Source organism: Pinus tabuliformis, chromosome Q (genome assembly GCF_031772625.1).
Source record: "Pinus tabuliformis cultivar Carrire ecotype Pingquan chromosome Q, CPIR1, whole genome shotgun sequence".
Classification (NCBI taxonomy): Eukaryota; Viridiplantae; Streptophyta; class Pinopsida; order Pinales; family Pinaceae; genus Pinus; species Pinus tabuliformis.
The window spans coordinates 1,000,132,847-1,000,151,293 of NC_142296.1; the positions used below are offsets into that span (position 1 = coordinate 1,000,132,847).

General features: G+C 36.8%; 1 protein-coding gene across 6 annotated transcripts in view; it reads left to right on the forward strand.

The window, feature by feature from the left end:
* The window catches only part of LOC149222850 (putative cyclin-T1-1), a 138,260-nt gene extending 131,021 nt beyond the window's left edge, over nucleotides 1-7,239 (forward strand). For 4 of the 6 annotated variants that reach the window (XM_089385646.1, XM_089385647.1, XM_089385648.1 and 1 more), the window contains 2 exons: nucleotides 6,422-6,567; nucleotides 6,822-7,239. In XM_089385646.1, coding sequence (XP_089241772.1) covers nucleotides 6,422-6,567; nucleotides 6,822-6,919 — 244 coding nt within the window. In that variant the 3' untranslated portion in view covers nucleotides 6,920-7,239. Of the gene's footprint in view, nucleotides 1-6,421; nucleotides 6,568-6,821 lie in introns of those variants that run through there. The other 2 variants (XR_016249446.1, XM_089385651.1) reach the window with 1 other exon arrangement.
* Nucleotides 7,240-18,447: the final 11,208 nt, after the last annotated feature.

The window sequence follows — 18,447 nt, forward strand, 5'->3', positions numbered from 1 at the left end:
TTTGGATTACCTTGCTGAAAGAAGGGTAATAAACCAATAATCTCAGCCCAACCTCCATAGATGCAAAAGTTGCTTTACAGTTCTCCATCATAAACCTTTACAACAAATTCTTAGCATACTTAGTTTATGATATGAACAAACAACTATCAGTTTGCTAGAATTTTACACCTAAGTAATAACATGTGAGGCCTAACTGAATCATAATCACCAAATTATCACTTATACCTTTGACGTGTATGTTTGAACAAGGACTCCTAAATCCCTAGGTTGCTTGGGAGAAGCATTTGTACTATAGAAAGGGTAGAACATTTTGTGCACTTTGATACTTGTTCAGGGTGACCCTTGGTCTTATAGAGGGTGTGATAGGTTGGACGAAGCTTCTAAATTTGGAAGATCAGGGTTTAGATGCTTATGGAGGTCGCTGATATTTGGAAGCATGTTGAGAAGGAGATTCCAAAACTTGTTGATTTAGCACCTTTGGTCGCTTCTCGAAAAATGAAGCTAGAGTGAAGAGAATGATTGTTGATTCTGTGAAGGATTACTTCATCTCACACATTTTAGATAAGACAACATATTAGAAGAAGTTTAATTTTTTGGTTGAGTTATTTTAGAACTCTTGTGTTTCTTGACATAAGCTTTTGCAAAACCTATTGTCACTTATTCGTTTAAGTGAGATAGATACTATGGTTAGCTACTCGACTATGATCATAATTTGAAGGATTAGTTGGCAAGCATTGGAACTAAGGTCGAGGATTAGGAGTTAGTGTCCATTGCTCAAAGAGAGCTTACTCTTTGTTAGGGTGCTTTTGCTTAAGAAAATATACCAATATTTTCCAATATTTGGGTTAATCTTATGTAGCAAGAAATCATATTGCAATCTTGTTCATAACAACAAGGGGAAGTAGAAGCTATTAATCTTCCTGGGAAGAAGAAGAAGAATAGCAAGAATAGCTCCAAGAAGAAGGATGGGACATATTTAGGAAATAAATACTTAAGGCTATCTACCTTTGATGTTGCGAGATGGGACATTATGTAGGCCAATGTCCATTGAAGAATGGAAAGAGTGCGAGACAGGTTTAGAGAGTAGAGTTAATGAACTCTCATTTTGAGATTGTCTTTTTCATGACTTCTTATTTATCTTGGAGCACTGTGTCTAGCGTGGGATGGTGTGTGGGTAGTGGAGTTTCTAGAGATGACATATGGTAGGTCTGTATACAGTAGGATTCAAGAGTAAGAGGTAGGCATGACTGTGCCACTTACGTTGTAGTTGGATTTTTCTCGTTTTAGATGCCTTTAGGGGATGGTCTTGAGTTGGATCACATTTTATTGCTTCATGGTTTGAGGAATAACCTCCTTTCAATTTTTTGTATGACAGTTATGCATTAGAGAATTGCCTTTGAGGGACAACAATGCACCATTAGTGATTGTAGTCTAGCTAGTATGAGGACTTTCGATAGAGCGATGAGAGGTTGCAACATTTCCAAGTTACTTGTTCATATCATCTAGTGGGAGGGCTAGAAGAGCCTTATAGCTTTGAGGAGGCACATGCATGATAAGAGGTCATAGAGCCAGGTTCAACATCGATTGCAAATGCTTTGCTACTGTCTTCTGCGGATGAATATGTGAGAACCTTTAGTTCATATGATTCTCCTTCAATGATTGAGGAGATCGTGGAGGTTGTTGTTTTAGATTTAGAGGTTCGAGAGCATGAAAGAGTGCCTAGATCAAGAGTAAGGGTAGGTGTACCTTGTAGGAGAGTTGTCCTGTTACATTCATTTCTTCCATTCATGAGAGTTCTAGTTGTAGAGAGGAGAGGTGTGATGATGGGATTGACCTCATACATGAGCCTTAAAGTTCAACGGAGGAGAGGTGTGATGCCTAGATGAAGAATGATGGGGAGACAAATTCCAAAGTTGTTGGAGTATTATATAGTACAAAGCCAAGGATCATGGATTCTCTCAGAGAAAGGGAGTTTACATTGATGATATTCTTGCTAGGGATCATGGATTATCTTAGATAAAGAGGGTTTGACTAATGCTACTCTTACTTCAAGTTTTTCTCAAGATGAGAGAGTTGACCTAGTTCAGGTTGGTTCATTTTGAGGTGCATGAGAAGGAATCCCATATTAGAAGGATGATGATGACCTTACATGGATTGTTGCCTATATAATGAGCTTTGTATTCTAGCATCAAGGAGTTGATTTGTATGGAGATTTTTGTGACTTTGATAGATGTGATACACTTGTCTCGATCTTGTATGGAAATGTGATGTCTTGGATAGCTCATGAAGTGGTGTTTGATGATTTTGGCTTATGATGTTGACTTGGAGGATGATGAAGATTGGCATGTTGCTTTTATTCCAAAGATATATTCCTTCATATTGACAGTATTTCATCGTTCATTCATTGGAGTGTCAAGATGATGTGATAGCATGGGTGATATGTTCGTTACAGATGATAGTCATTGAATTTGTAATTGCAGTAGGTGCAAATTTGTAGATAGGTTGGTGTAGTTGTAGAGGGATTTGATAGGGGTTGGCATAAACACTTTCCTCGTAAAGGGGGGGTGTTAAGTTTTTTGGGGTTTCTAAGTTACTCCAAAAGTGTTTACACTATGCTTGGGATGCTTCATGAAACTTAGAATTGGTATATGTTTATCCTCCCATTGGTCTAAAGATGGATTAGCACATGAGAGATAGTCGTTGATGGATTTGCATAAGTGAGATATCTTGCTTGTTGCTTGAACTTAAATGGTTGTCGGCTAAGTGTTATTTTGTTAGGTGTTGGAGTTCTCTTGATAGTTTGGTGTACTCCCTTCATTGGGGCCCCATAAAGAATCCACTTGCTTGGAGAGTGCCCAACATGGGATGAGGAGCATTGTGTAACTTAGAGGAGGGCATTAGGTCCTAGTTGGCATGTGGCAACTTGGATTCCTATTTGGAGGATTAGAGAAGGCTTGTGAATGCTCAGGTAGTCAACTTTATTCTTGAAGGGGCAACTGACCTAGTAGAGGACATTGCTTAGGAGGATTGGAGTCCATGGAGGCTTTTGATGGAGGGATGTGGATTTGCGTTGCATAACCACATCACCTTGGAGCCATTATCTTATGAACATAAATATATCTAAAAGAATATAAATAATAAATAATAATAATCAATTAATACTTAATGAAGAGCCATGTGAAAAGACATGTTGCAATGAAAAGACGCGAGTTCTTATGAAAGGGCACTCCTACCTAGTATTTATAATAGGGCGCTCATTCATAATTCTCATATATCATATTCATATACATTATTCACTATATTATTATTCCTAAATGGATTTATTTATTACACTCCAAGTCTTTTGGATAATCAATTTGTGAGCCAAGTTTGGTTGTCACACATTATTGTGCACAACATCACCTTGGAGCATAACGCATGTACTAGCATCTCACTTGTGTTGGCCTATAGTTCCTCTTGTAAATTTCTTGTAAGGGCTAAGGCCCACATTGTATTGTTGGCCTCCCTTACCTCACTTGTTATTAAAGGAAGGAGAGTGTCTTTCCATTCATATATTTTCACTTGCTCATTTGGATTCACTCTCATGATGAGATGTGACCTACAAAAGAGTGCACACTACCATCTCTCTCTCACTCTCTAGAGTCTTTGCTCGTTCTTGACCTCTCTCTCTCTCTTGAGCCACTAGGGTTTCCTGGTGTTCTTGTAATATCTTGGAGCATCTTGGATGTCTAGGTTTAGGGTTTATCTATTGGAGATCGAAGATTTGGGTTTTGTGATAAAAACCCTGGGGTGGAATTTGAATAAGAGGAGGAGAAGATTTCTTGCCTTGGAGGATGCGTTGGAGTGATTCTTGCTTATTGAATCTTCTTGGTTGCTAGGGTTTTGTTAGTTTTTCTTAGCTAGGGTTTGGAGAGTTGGGAGGATATGAATTAGCCTTGAGAGAAAGTTATGATATGTACATGTACCTCATCTTCAGCTTATTGACAAAGTTTTCAGCTGTCCAAAACTTGAGCAATTTCCAAATTTGCTTTTTCAGCTATATATGGTCTTTATGCATTGTTAGTTATAGCCGTATATGTTTTGCTGATTTGACATAAATAAAAGGACAATTGTTAATTGATTAAACATCTAAGTAAAAAATATAAAGGGTTGATTTTACTGCTGTAATATTACTGTTGTGCTGCTGTCATTACTACTAAAAGACTATTTTCAGATCTGGTCATTGGCTGATAAGTTACCCCTAAAAGGGGTGTTTTGCCACAAAATATCTCACCAACAAATGTGTAATAGTCCCAAGCACCTAGGTGAAGACTCGTGTAAGTTTGTAACTAAGAGCTTGTCTATTGTCACTTCACCAACTTTCTTCTGCACTTTGGCTAGCAAAAATGGAATCCTAGCCAAGGGGGGCTTCCCTATGGGTTACTAGGCTCACTTCTTGTCATGTGCAGTGGGAATAAAATATAGCTTAGCAATTTTAAATAAAGAAAAGAAAAGATGGATTGAATTTTTATGGTTGGGGCTTGTAGATGTAAGGGAATGACCAATGTGTATATTTGCTTGGGATATGGGGTCTTGCATGCAAATTTAGATGGTGATTCTAATGAAGGATCAAGGGCTGTAATCAGCCAAAGTGACATGCTCTATAGCAGCTTTAATTTGGCAAACAAGAAATCATGGGTTGTACGAAGGGAAGAAACTCTCTATGGGGGAACTGCACAACCAAATTAATCTAGAAGTGGCCTTGTTTAAGGAACTTTGCTTTCATTCACTAAGGATGTCTAGCGCATATAATTTCTTTTCCTTTAGACAAAGTAACAAGAAAGCTTCAATTACGTCCTCCATTGAAGCAAGGCTGCTCCTGTATGATTCCCAGATTTTGCCAATCCAATTTTGCAAGATAAAGTCATGAATGGTGCACCTAGAACAATTTCGGATTTCCACACATGAAAAAATTGTACATAGAATATAACATAATTTAGACAGATAAAATATCACCTTCGCTTCCTGAGCTTGGAGCTATCATGGTTGCAAGTTCTTCCATTCACTGAATTCCCAAGTTGCGAATGGGAAGAGCAAGCCCTTATATAGGTTTAAGCTCCATCTCCCTCATACAAGAAAATAATCTTTTTATTTTCATAGATGCGCTTTTCTCTCCAAGGAATGCAATTAAATATTACTCCTAACAACTTGCTTACTAAACGTGGCAAGAAGTACTCTCAACAATATTACTGCATCTTCGAGTGCATTTTCAATAGGAAGCGTGATCATAGTTGTCCATGAGAATCACATTATTTGTATGGGACAGAGTATAATCCCATAGAACAGAGAATGCATTTATGATTTTAGTATCTTACATTGTCTCTATAACTGGCATGTGCTGGTCAAATCCTTCAACTTTGAAGTCAGCCCATTTTTGATTGATGGATTGATGGAGATTCAAGTGAATTCAGATGTTAAATGTGAAGTACTTTAGTAAATGGAGAGGCAGCCAATTGACCGGGTGCCCTGTAGCAGACTTTTAATCAGAACAATTCTGAGATTCTTCCAGCTCTAGAAATCCAGTGGTGAGTCCAGTGGTTTATTCTCTCCTTGACCCTGTCAATAATCCAAGTCCAGTCTTGGATCTGTAGCCAGAGTGGTCAACTAACTGAATGAATTACTTTCTGAAAAGTCCATTGATTCTGTTGTCTAAGAGAACTAAGTTCGATAATCTAGTGGCACATATTGTTGTGAATTGCCATGCCCTCTCTGATTTTCTAGAAGAGTAGAAAGAAATCTTATTGCTTTTCTCATATCACGGTGAAAATGGTCAATATGAATGGTAGGGGACAAGTCTGTTGAGTCATTTTTTAGAAAAGGAAGGAAACAACTTGTTTATTTGATGACTTGTAGGAAACCTTTGAATCTGCAGAATAATTTTTCTTTGAATTGATGGTTGGTATGGAAGGCAGTTTTCAATTATTGTATACAGGTCTGGCTTTTATATGCTTTGTATGAAGAAGTTTATTCTGAATGTCATTACAATCATGGCATTTTTAAAAGGTACGAGTCTTTAATGGATTTATTTGAAGTATTTTTCTAGGATGCATGCAATCATATTTCTTCATGGCAAGGTTTGGTGCTTCATTTCAAATTCATTCAATATGCTCTGCTCCTGACCATTTGCATATTGCAAATTATTTCGAATCACTTTGTGCCTGAATGTGCAGAGGAATTATAGATAAATGATTTTGTTTTCCTACTGGTCAATTTAGTTTCCTTCTGGTCTTGCGATGTAGTGGTGTGCCAAAAGGATGATCTGCCAGCCATATTCCTCTACCGTATGGCATATTCGTGCATGCAAATATTTATAGATCATGTTTGTGTGTGGTTTGTATTCTGGGTTTTGGACTCCAATTAAAGTGATTTGAAAGCTTTGCAGGCTTCGGAGCTCTCTGTGTCTTCAGTTTAAGCCTCAACATATTGCAGCCGGAGCGGCATTCCTTGCTGCCAAATTTCTTAATGTTGATCTCTCTTCTAATCAAACCATGTGGCAGGAATTCCAGACGACTCCGACTATACTTCAAGGTTAGGAATGTTTTCTTAAAATATGGTATGGTATTTTACATCATATATGTTATGAGCCAGGACATGTTTGTAGTTTTACATAATTCCAGATATTCTTGTGCATTTAGTAACTTGCATGGAAGATTTCATATACGTGTTTATAAATTGGGTATTGCCTTAGTTACATTCAATTTTTCTTTTCTTATAGAGTTTTCTCTGAGAAGAAACTTTTTCGTACATACCTGGACATGCTAACGTGTTTACCTACATTGCAGATGTTGTACAGCAGTTGAGAGAGATCACGTTCAGGTTGTGGTCAGAAGCATTTCATCCATTTACTCACCACAATGTAAACGTTCAAGCATTCATATAAAATCGTTGCTTACCGAGATCTTTGTGTCTGGTTAAACATTAATCATTGTTAGTATGCATTGGTATGGGGTCCTGATATGGAGATTATTTTCATTTTACTAATATTGTGGTGTTCAAAGAAATCAAAGGTTAATGCATATTCGTGCATTCAATTGGACTGCAAAAGTAATGAACTCCATTCCCGTCGTCCCATGTTTCACAGAGTAATGTTCTGGTATATGTCAATAGCACACTACATTACTTGAACAGGGTGAAGTCCTATTGGCTTCTTGGACAGATCAACATAGTAATACTAATCATATCGTGCTGTTGTCAATTTCATTTCATAGTTTGCATAGTCAATCTCCAGGATTTTCCACTCTTCTAGGAGTTTGTTGGCATTGGATGTTAGGAGAACTTCTGTGCAGAACTCTTGGCTGACTCCCTTATCCCAGCCAGATCCTCATTCCAAGCCACCCTCTAGAGAATACACCAGGCTTTGTATTGATGGCTTGACGGTGATTAATCGGCGTACAGGCTACACCACTGGTTCAGATTGACTGAACACAGCTTTGTCTTCAGCTTTCCACTTGTGGTTTGATTGACTTATTATTTCTGTTGTGGCATCATCTTTTCTTTTCTCTTTAGGGATGTACTTTATTCCATTGTTGGGTGCTTACCCACTCTTGGGTTAACCCCACTTCTATTTGTTACTGCCATTTTCTTTTTTTCTTTTTTCTTTTAGGGAGACAATGACCTATAAACTCTTATTGTCTAATATTACATATGTTCGAGTCCTATTGACCTATTTTGGTCATCGGTGGACATTAAGATAATCTCATTTCACTTTTGTGTTAGGTGGTTGTGCTCTTTGCAGCTCTAGTACAAAGTAATTTACAGATAATGTCCAGGTTGTTGCGAGAGGTATTTCATCAATGATTTTATTCATATAAAATCATTGGTTACTGAACTCTTACTGTCTAAATAAAACTAACCATTTTTAGAATACATTATTGTGTAGTCTTGCAATAGCTTTTTAATTTTACTAAGTTTGTGCTATTCAAATAATATAAGGGTAAATGCATATTTGTGCATTCAGTTAGATTACAAAGGTAATGAGAATCCTTTCTGCATAGTCCCATGTTTCATAGAATAACGTTCTAGTATTCAATTTCAAATGCTATCGCTCAAATTGGGGGGAGTCCTACTCGATCCTTGAACAGATCAACATAGCAATCATATCTTGCTGTTGTCAATCTCATTTGATAGTTTGTGTAGTCAATCTCCAGGTTTTTCGCCTCTTCTAGGAGTTTGTCAACCTTGGATATTAGGAGAGCTCCTATGTTATTTATAAAATTAAATATGTATTGCGATGTTATGTATAAAATTAAATCATGTTTTACGAAACTTCTAGGAACCTGACGTTTCAGGACATACCCATACCCGAAACTCTAAAACTCAGCCGAAAATTAACTGAAACTCCGACCATTATGTAATCATATATGAGCGTTAATATAAACTTGGTTTTCTTTCTAAATTGTCATCTATGGGTCTTATTCCCTTTTCTCTTGCAAGATAATGTGTTATTCACTTAGTTATAAATTTATTTATATATATAAACATATATGACGTTTCAGCCAACGTTTTGGCCGATGTTTCCATTTTTTTGGGGGGGTGATGTTTCTAAAAGTACCCGTTTCGGAAACTCCGAAGCGTTTTGGTGCTTCTTGCAACTTAGAATTAAATATGTATTAATGTTTAATTTAGGAAGTAGGGGCATGATCTTTCATGTAAAAACACCCGAGGATGAATTTAAGCCAGGGGCCCCCATTGTCAAAATCATAATTCATATACATTCATATATATATATATATATATATATATATTTTATTTTGTAATACTGTGCTTCATTTGATATCAGAGCAATCGACCTTTGGTAAGCTCATCCGCTACACAATCCACTGTCTGCATTGTCTCTCGCTGTTCGTTGACCATCGTGTTATTGTCACACTATCGTAAACTGTTTCTGTTGCAGTCTCGATCACTGCCTCCTTGCTGCTTTGTCCCTTCGCTGTCCATCCACTTTCCCACCACCCTGCTTATTCTGTCGTTGTCGTCTGTGTACTGGTCTGCGATAGACCTTTGAGCTCTTGTTGCCAACTGAAAATCACCAACAATGTTGGTCTTCCCTGATTGTTCTCCTGTACGTCGTGTTCCCATCATTCCGCTGCAGTGCTTTATGTGTAGTTCTATCTCTCGTCATTCCGCCGCAGTGCTTTCTGTGTAGTTCTCTCTTGTCATTCCAACATAGCACCTCATCCGAACGCATAGCTTCCACGTCACGCTTGTCCGGACGTCACCATTTCTTGTCTCCCCACCCATTCATAACATTTGTAACTTTCAAACTTTGGTATCTAGTTAAATTATTAATTATTATATATTAATTATAACTATTAGTATTTAGTTAATTGTTAATAATATTTATTTATTAATTATTATATAATTAATACATTAATTAGCTATTAATTATAATTATTATATAGTTATTAATTAATTATTAATTATATATATAATAAAAGTATATAATCAATAAATAATTAATAAGAAGAAGAAGAAGAAGAAGAAGAAGAGAAGCGAATCAAGCTGGAACGTCATACACCACCATTCACTAGGACAATGACGATGAACGAATTTAGTAAAAAACTAGAAGACTTCAAGAAAAGGCTCAATGAGAGTGACATGAACCATATGAAGCTTCACGATAAAACATAGAATATAGAGAATCAACTCCAGCAAAATTATAATGCCCCTCAAAAGGACCACGAAGACCTATGAAAACAGGTTGATCATAATCACACTCAAGTGATGGGGGTGTTGAACCTTCTTGTTGCAAAGAATAATATGACCACTCCACAACAAGATTCTTCTAATATGTTAGAGTTGTCGGATTCACATCAAAATCCCGAATCTCCATATCCATCTACCGCACTCGATTCACAAAACAATAGACCGAGTTTTCAAAATATGTTGATTTCAAATGAAATTCCTTCATCCAATCCGTCAATTGTTACATACCAACGAAGAGCTAAACTCGAGTTGTTGAAAGTTGATAGTAATGAGAAACAAATGTAGATGAATATACTAGAGAATGGGAAACTCTAGTTACACGAGCTCCATTATTATTAGAAGAACACCTTATTCAATCATACCTCTCTGGGATTAAACCATATCACTAGAATGAACCTAAGCTTCATGATGTTACATCTTTAGAAGAAGCGACAAAAAGAAAAAGCTGTAGAAAAGAAATTCGAAACAATACCACTGCCAAAAGTTGAAAGAGTATATTCAAATCGAAGGTTTCTCCAAACTTCTGACATGGAGAATACAAAATATATTTCACCACATCTATGAGGAGGAAAATCTAATATTGGAGGTACAAAGAATAAAAGAGGGTAAATTCAAACTTTGTGGTAAAAAGTGGGACCCTAGACACCAATGTTTTAAGGGAAAGTATACCAAGAAATTATATAAATGTGAAGCAACCAATGATTCAGATAGTGAAGAATTAGACATAGAAGAAGTTGAGGATTCTCAACAATTTTCCCTAGAATCAGATGGTGAAAAATGTTCCGCAAGTATCACTATCAACAATGACAGTAATAGCTCAGTCCTAGACCTTGAAGTTAAAAGGGAATATAAAAAAGAATAATTTAATGGTTCTAATTGATACAGGAAGCACTTACAATTTGCATTCACAATTTTTTAGATTCAAATCTTGCAAAAAGGCTCAACATTTTCACATATCCAATGCCTAACATGAAAGTGATGGTAGCATATGGGAAGAAAATCAAAGGAGTGGGAAAATGCCATAAGGTTAAATTGTAGATTCAAGACTACAATTTAAAATCTCTATTTTACACCATACTGCTCGGAGGGGGGGATGTGGGCCTAGGTGTCCAATGGCTACAAACCTTAGGCACTTACTCTGCCAACCATCAAAAACAATTTATAAAGTTTAGATGGGAAGGACAAAAATATAAGTTATATGGTTTTCAACCACCTCAAAATCAGATTGTGTCATCCTATCAAATGGTGAAGTTGATCCGAAAAGGAGCTCCAATGTATATGGTACAATTCCATCAGATGGAAATGATGGCTTCAAAATTAATTGACGAAGAACCCCCGAGATTCAGGAGTTAATTCAAAAACACTAGAAAGTATTCCAATATCTTCAGCTGCATGTGCCTCTTGAAAGAGAAATTGAGCACATAATCGAAGTCAAGTTAGGATCGAACTCTGTCAACATCAAGCCATATAATCCACATCATCAAAAAATTAAAATCAAAAGAATAGTCTAGGATCTCTTAACAAGTTGTATCATCACAAAAAGTAGAAGCTTGTACGATGTTCCGACGATTCTAGTCCGACATGATGGATCGTTTAGACTATGCATAGATTATTGAGGATTAAACAAGATAATGATTAAGAACAATTTCCCTATTCCCTTCATAGGCAAAATGTTAGATGAACTTCATGGAGCCAAATATTTTTCAAAATTGGACTTGAGATCCGAATACTACCAAATCAGAATATCCCTTCATAGACGAAATGCTAGATGAACTTCATGGAGCCAAATATTTTTTAGAATTGGGCTTGAGATCCGAATGCTACCAAATCAGAATAAGATTAGAGGACATCACAAACACTTTATTTCGAACTCATAAAGGTCATTATGAGTTTAAAGTAATACCTTTTGGGTTATAATTAATGCCCCAACGACCTTCCAAGCTACCGTGAATGAGGTTTTCTGACCATAGGTAAGGAAGTTTGTGCTAGTTTTCTTTGATGATATTCTTCTCTATAGTAAAACATGGAAGGAGCATCAACAACACTCGCAACAAGTTCTCCTGTACTAGAAGAAAATCAATTTTATGCAAAGATGTTCAAATGCACTTTTGGAAAAGAAGAAGTAGAGTACCTTGGACATGTGATATCAGAAGGAGTGAAAGTAGATCCAAACAAGATTAAAGCTATCACACAATGGCCCAGGCCAACTAACATTTCTAAATTAAGAGGATTTATGGGTTTAACATGATACTATTGAAGGTTTATTCGAAGCTATGCTTATATCACTGCTCCCCTAACAAACCTTTTAAAGAAGAACTCATTCCAATGGGATGATAAGGAAAAAAAGTGTTTTGAAACCTTAAAGGAAATTATGTCCACTACACCTGTATTGTCAACTCCAGACTTTTCAAAACCTTTTGTAATCAAATGTGATGCCTCAAGTTTTGGAATAGGAGCAGTGTTGATGCAGGATGACCATCCAATATGATATATCATTTGAAAGTAGAAAGCTCAATAAAGGAGAACGTCTAAAATCTACATATGATAAGGAAGAGCTCGTCAATCTGCACACATTAATCAAATGGAGACAATATCTTCTGGGAAGTAAGTTTTTGACACAGACAGATCATAATAGTCTTCAACATTTTCTCCAACATAAAACACTTTCTACAAAATAACATAAATGGATTGAAAAAATTACCACGTTTGATATGGAGATACTACATAAGAAAGGGAAAGACAACATAGTAGCAAATGCTTTATCCCGAAAAGATGAAGAGTTATCATTGCTTGCAGTTTCAGTTGTAGTTCCAGAATGGCATGAAATTCGATGTGAGTATGCAAAAGATCTAGAAACATGTGCTGCAATCAATAATCCTGCTCGAAATTCAAAATTCAAATGGAAAAAACATATTTTTTGGTACAAAGGAAGAATTTAACTAAACCCAAATTCAAAATTTAAGTCCAAAGTTCTTAAGGAAGCCCATGATTAGCTAGTAGCAGGACATGTGGGTTTCTTTAAAACCTATTATAATGCACGACAATTTTTTTTTGGAAGGGGATGAATAATGATATTCAAAAATATGTAGCAAAGTGTGATCAATGCCAAAGAAATAAAAATGAGAACATTATGACCCCTGGATTGCTCCATCCCCTAAATATTCCAAACCAAAAGTGGGAAGAAATATCAATGGACTTTATTGAAGGGATACCTGTCTCAGATGGAAAAGAAAAAGCACTCATAGTAGTCGACATGCTCACCAAGTATGCATACTTCACGGGAATAAAGAAATCAGACTTGACAAAGCAAATCGTTGACACTTTTTGCAAAAATGTCTACAAATTACATGGATAGCCAAAAGTCATTGTTAGCGATAGAGACGCCAAATTTAAGGGGAATTTCTGGAGGGAATTCATCGAATAAATCAGAACATATCTCAACATGAGTTCAACTTATCATCCTCAAATAGACGGTCAAACAAAAATTGTCAATAAGTGTTTAGAAGCTTTCGTTCGTTGTTATGCAACATATATGCAAAATAAGTGGGTTCAATGGTTACTCCTCGCTGAATGGTGGTATAATTCCACTTACCACACTCAACAAAAATGACCCCATTTCAAGCTCTTTACGGTTATGAGCCTCCTAAGTGGAAGGGATTCGCCATTATCGAAACAAAGTTTCCAACAACAAAAAATCAATTAGAAGAAACTCAAAACGTCCTTCAAGCAATAAAAGAAAATCTAAATGTTGTAAGAAATCGTATGAAACAAGAAGCTGACCAACGTAGATTAGAAAGAAAATTTGAGGTTGGAGAATGGGTTTCTGTTAAGCTTCAACTGTACAAGCAATTATCCCTTAAACAATAAGGAAAATACAAACTAGCACCAAAGTTCTATGGACTATCAAATTAACAAAAAGATCAGCCAAGTAGCATACAACTTGAACCTTCCTAATACAAGCCACATTTACAATGTTTCCATGTATCTTGTCTTAAAAAGGCACTAAGCAGCACAAACGACACTTCTGACATTAGATGATGTAGGGAAGATCATTTTAGAACTAGAAGGAATCATCACCACCAAGGAATGAAATTGCGATCACGAATTATGAAAGAATATCTTAAGTGGAAGAACCTACTAGAAGAAGCCTCTTGGGAGAAAGAAGATTTTCGTCAACAACACCCTTCGTTACCTATGCTTTGAGGACAAAGCATTTTTCTCGGGAGGAAGGCAATGCTATGTATAAAATTAAATATGTATTGCAATGTTCTGTATAAAATTATTTATATTAATGTTTAATTTAGGAAGAAGGGGCATGATCAAACGATCATGCCCTCTCATGTAAAGGCACCCAAGGCTGTATTTAAGCCAGTGACCCCCATTGTAAAAATCATCATTTCTTATACATTCATATATATATATATATATATATATATATATAAAATACTGTGCTTCATCCTCCATTAATTCAGCCATATCCTCTAATTCCGAGTTGCTCGTTAAATGAATTATAACATATCAGGTTTTGTATTGATGACTTGGCAGTGATTGATGGGCAAACAGGCTCCCCCACTGGTTCAGGCTGACTAAACACTGCGTTGTTTTCAACTTTTGCGCTTATGGTTTGTTTGTGTTGGTCTTTCTGTTGTGGCATCATATTTGACTTGCTCTCTACCAGTGTTATGGGAAGTGGACCTGAACTGGTGGAACTGGCCAGTTTGACTATTTTGATGCCTAAACCGGTCTGCTCTGTGGTACAGAACTAGAAAAGGCTGGTTCCGTACCGAACTGGCCTTTTTTCATCTAACTGTACAATTCTACTTTTGCTTTGTTTGGCCCTATGATGAGTATTGCATGTGGTGTTGTTCTTTTGACTTCAAGGTCTACTATTCTTGCAATGGTGGTGTTCTGCACTGAGATTGTCCACTCTAACTGTTGCTCCTTAGATTGCAATCTCAATTATTTGCTCATGAGGGTCTGATTGTTCATCAATTGACATATTCTTTGCAGTAAGTGCCATCTCATTGGTGTCTACTTGTGCTTTGATTGGCACTTTTACGACTTGCACATGCAGTGCCTTTGTCGGTCATTTCTCTGAATACATAACATAACAATTCTTTTCTTTGTGACAAGCCTTTTTACTATGCATATACTTGGGCATTTTCTTCTCTGGCATGTCATTAGGTTTTCTTGTTGATTTGTCAGGGTTGGCGAATCTTTGGAGCTTAGGCATTACCTTTCATGTTACTGATGCCTTAATTAACCAATTGAGGTGGTCTTCTTTCCTTAGGTGCTCTTGGCCTTGATGGCCACAGCCTTCGTGTGATCCACAACGTCTAAGTCTTGCAGGTCTCAAGTTCCCTCTGGGTTTCACTGTACAGTCTACTGTACTTGAGAAAAATATTGACTGTGCAGTCTTGTTAACAAATTTCCATTACGTGATAATTACTTGTGACACTGTTACCAATTTTATTATTATTATTTCTTCATCCATCAAGTAATTACCATAAAACTAAAAGATCACAGAAAACAATAAAACACAAGATATAGGCTCCAAGCTAGGGCAAAACCCCTCCAATGGGAAAACCCATAAAATCTCTTCTTATAGAATCAGATCAAATGAGATATCCAAGACCCATAACCACAAAAATTTCACGTCTAGATGCCAAGCCAAAACTTCCTTCCTTGAGTAGATTCATTAGCAAGAGACTAGCAACAAGAGATATATATTAAGGCAGATCATCCACAAACCCTAAATTCAAGAAGAAACCCTTGCTTTCAGATTTTGGCCTTCCTCATCTTCTCTATCTTCTTTGCGATATTTCAGAGCAAGAACATCCAAGTGTGTGTGTCCAAATGAGCTCCATCTAACCTCTATTTATATATATTAAAGGGGGTGCGAATAGACATGTCCACTAGGGCAAAGACCGACTTGACATATAGGCGGACTAGGCATCTAGAGGGGTTTTTGTCCCAAAATTTACATTTAAAATTCCTTTTTCTTTTTCTTTTACAATAGGTCCATAACAGGACCTTGACTCTTTGACTTGAAAACCTAAAAGCACGAAGAACATATTTATCTAGAAAATAATATTAATTTTGTTTTTCTTTTCTCTTGCTTTTTACATAAAATATATAATGGTACAAATTACAAAGACCAAAACTAGTTAATAAGATGAAAACATAGTCTCTTAATCAAAATTACAGCGGCAATTGAATCGAAAAATAGAAAAGAATATGTGCCCTATGTGAAAGAAAAATTCAAAATAAATGCATAACAATCAGGCAAGATCCCTGCAACATGATTGCACAAATAAGACAACTGCACAAATTCTAAGAGCTGGAAACAAAATATAGTTGAATCCATTTGATATGATCTTTGAAGGGGAAAAGAATAAATCATAGACATCAATATATCATGGGCTTCGTTGTCAATATCTGGCATGCGGTAGTGGTAGATTCTGTCATGCCTGGAATGGACAAAGAATGATATCGATGAGCTGATGTAACCTGTGTGAAAATGTCTCACCTTGAAAGCACTGAACACTCTGTTTTATAGAATCCACAAGAGAGACAGAAGAAACAGGGAGGCAGGATAGAGCTAACTGCTTGCATGTAGGCCCGGCCAAAATAAGACTGCTAATCATAAAACATAGACTGCTAGGACCAACCCCAGACTGAATGCCCTTTAACCATGCGTGTAATTACTTGCCTCTAACAATAGTCACAACATGTTGGAAACAGGTCAAACGGTGCTAACCTTTGAGGAAGATCGTGATGTTTACTAATTGTGAGGACAGTGCTGCTAGAAGTAGTCTTGTTTACCAATAACAAACACAAGATACAGCTGTATGCTCTCGCACTAAAGTGATCAACTTCTAAAACTTGCAGTTTTCCAATTATATCATCCTAATGTGCTGGAAACAGCCACAATTGTGCAATCTTCACTGATCACACACCTGTTTTCATGGTTGAGTTACTGTCTATTGTCTGTCACATTCAAAATCTGCTAGAAATAGCACACAAAGCTCCTCTGAGACTGTACCTGGTGTTTACAAGGTATATTGGAAGAAACCTGCTGGGAATAGGTCAAACAGATTGCACCCCCTTTCCTTATTGCTGTGAATTATCAAAAGTAGATAATGGGCTGTAACAACCTTTTAGGGTGCACTACATTTAACAAATCAACGCTCTTGAGCATGCTTTCTCTAGATCATGTGGCAGTTCACTAATTCTAACATTCAATTTTCAGGAAAAAGATAGTTACATCACTGTCTATGAGGAATATACTGCTGCTTGACAGGAACAAATAGATGAATACACTGCTGTTAAATCTGCCACTAGGGTGCACTGACTCTGCCAATGCTGCACTCCTAACTTCAATTTCCCCACCAACTGAACATACCCCTCATTCAGGTGTACCTGCATAAGGAACTGGCTGTTTTAGACTGAAATATTCTGGGAATTGCTAATTAGAGCACTGATTTTTGAGATATGCTGTCTCTCCAAACTAACAGAGCTCTGCTATTTAGAATAGTGCTGTTTCTTCCTCAAATTGTGCTAAAACAGGTCCCTTTCCTCAGAGAAATCACTGTTTCTAATAAGAAATGCTGTTCACAGGTTGACAACAGGCTCGTACCAAGAAAAAGTCTATAAAGTTGCTATAAGCTCCTGGAGCACTTACCATTACCACAAATATGACTTTTGTTTATAATAAGGTGCCCATCCTCCAAACAACACGTGATTTTCACCTCCCAAAGAATTCTTGGACAAAGGAGTAATTGGATGCATGGTGATTTAGGCCAAAAGAGCGAACAAATTGGGATAGGACACATTCAAACATATCATTGTGAGGCATCTAATGGCACATGTGCTACCTAGAATTGAAAGGGTGAGTTTGAGGTTTTAAGATATCATGGGATAGGTATGATGGAAATAACGAAGGCCTCCCACAATAAAGGGTACCCTCTCTATGATAAAACAAGGGATGCATGACAAGGTCTCTCTAGGAAAGCACTATACCTCTCAAGTCAACACAACTCAAAAGTAGCAGATCACAACATCAAAGAAAGTTTGAAGAGGCCGAAGTAGGCTATGCATACATACACCACATAAAATGCATACATAGGCAGGCTAAAAATATATGTGCGAAAATTCGCATCACAACTCCTAAAAGGCAGGGATTTCAGACTATGAAGATAATTGATATGGGGACAATTGCTAAATACACCATGTCTAAATATAGACGACATTGCTAAAAATAAAAATAATAGTCTGACTTGTCAATGAAAACAATGTCATTGGACTTGTCTACCTGGAAGGAACACAATTGTGTGCTTGGATACGACATGAAAGCCTTGAAACCCCAGCTGTTAACAATATTAGTTTTTTGAAACAACGTGCATGTCATTGGAATGAAGCTCATTGGGATCGTGAGTTAGTTTTGAAGGATCAATAATATGTTGCTAACTTTGACATACGAGCCTTTGAATTATTATGCCACCGAGAAAGTAGAACTGCTAAAAATACAATTTGCTCAAATCTAATGAAATTGACTCCAGCAAGCTTTGATCAATGTAGAACCCTGGATGTATCCGTAGATGGATCAATGTGATGAAATCAAACTTGAACTTGACCCTGCAATGCAATCCCGGGTTTAACAATGGCGACTCACTAGTTTGGTCTTTGCAAATTTGGCCTGTA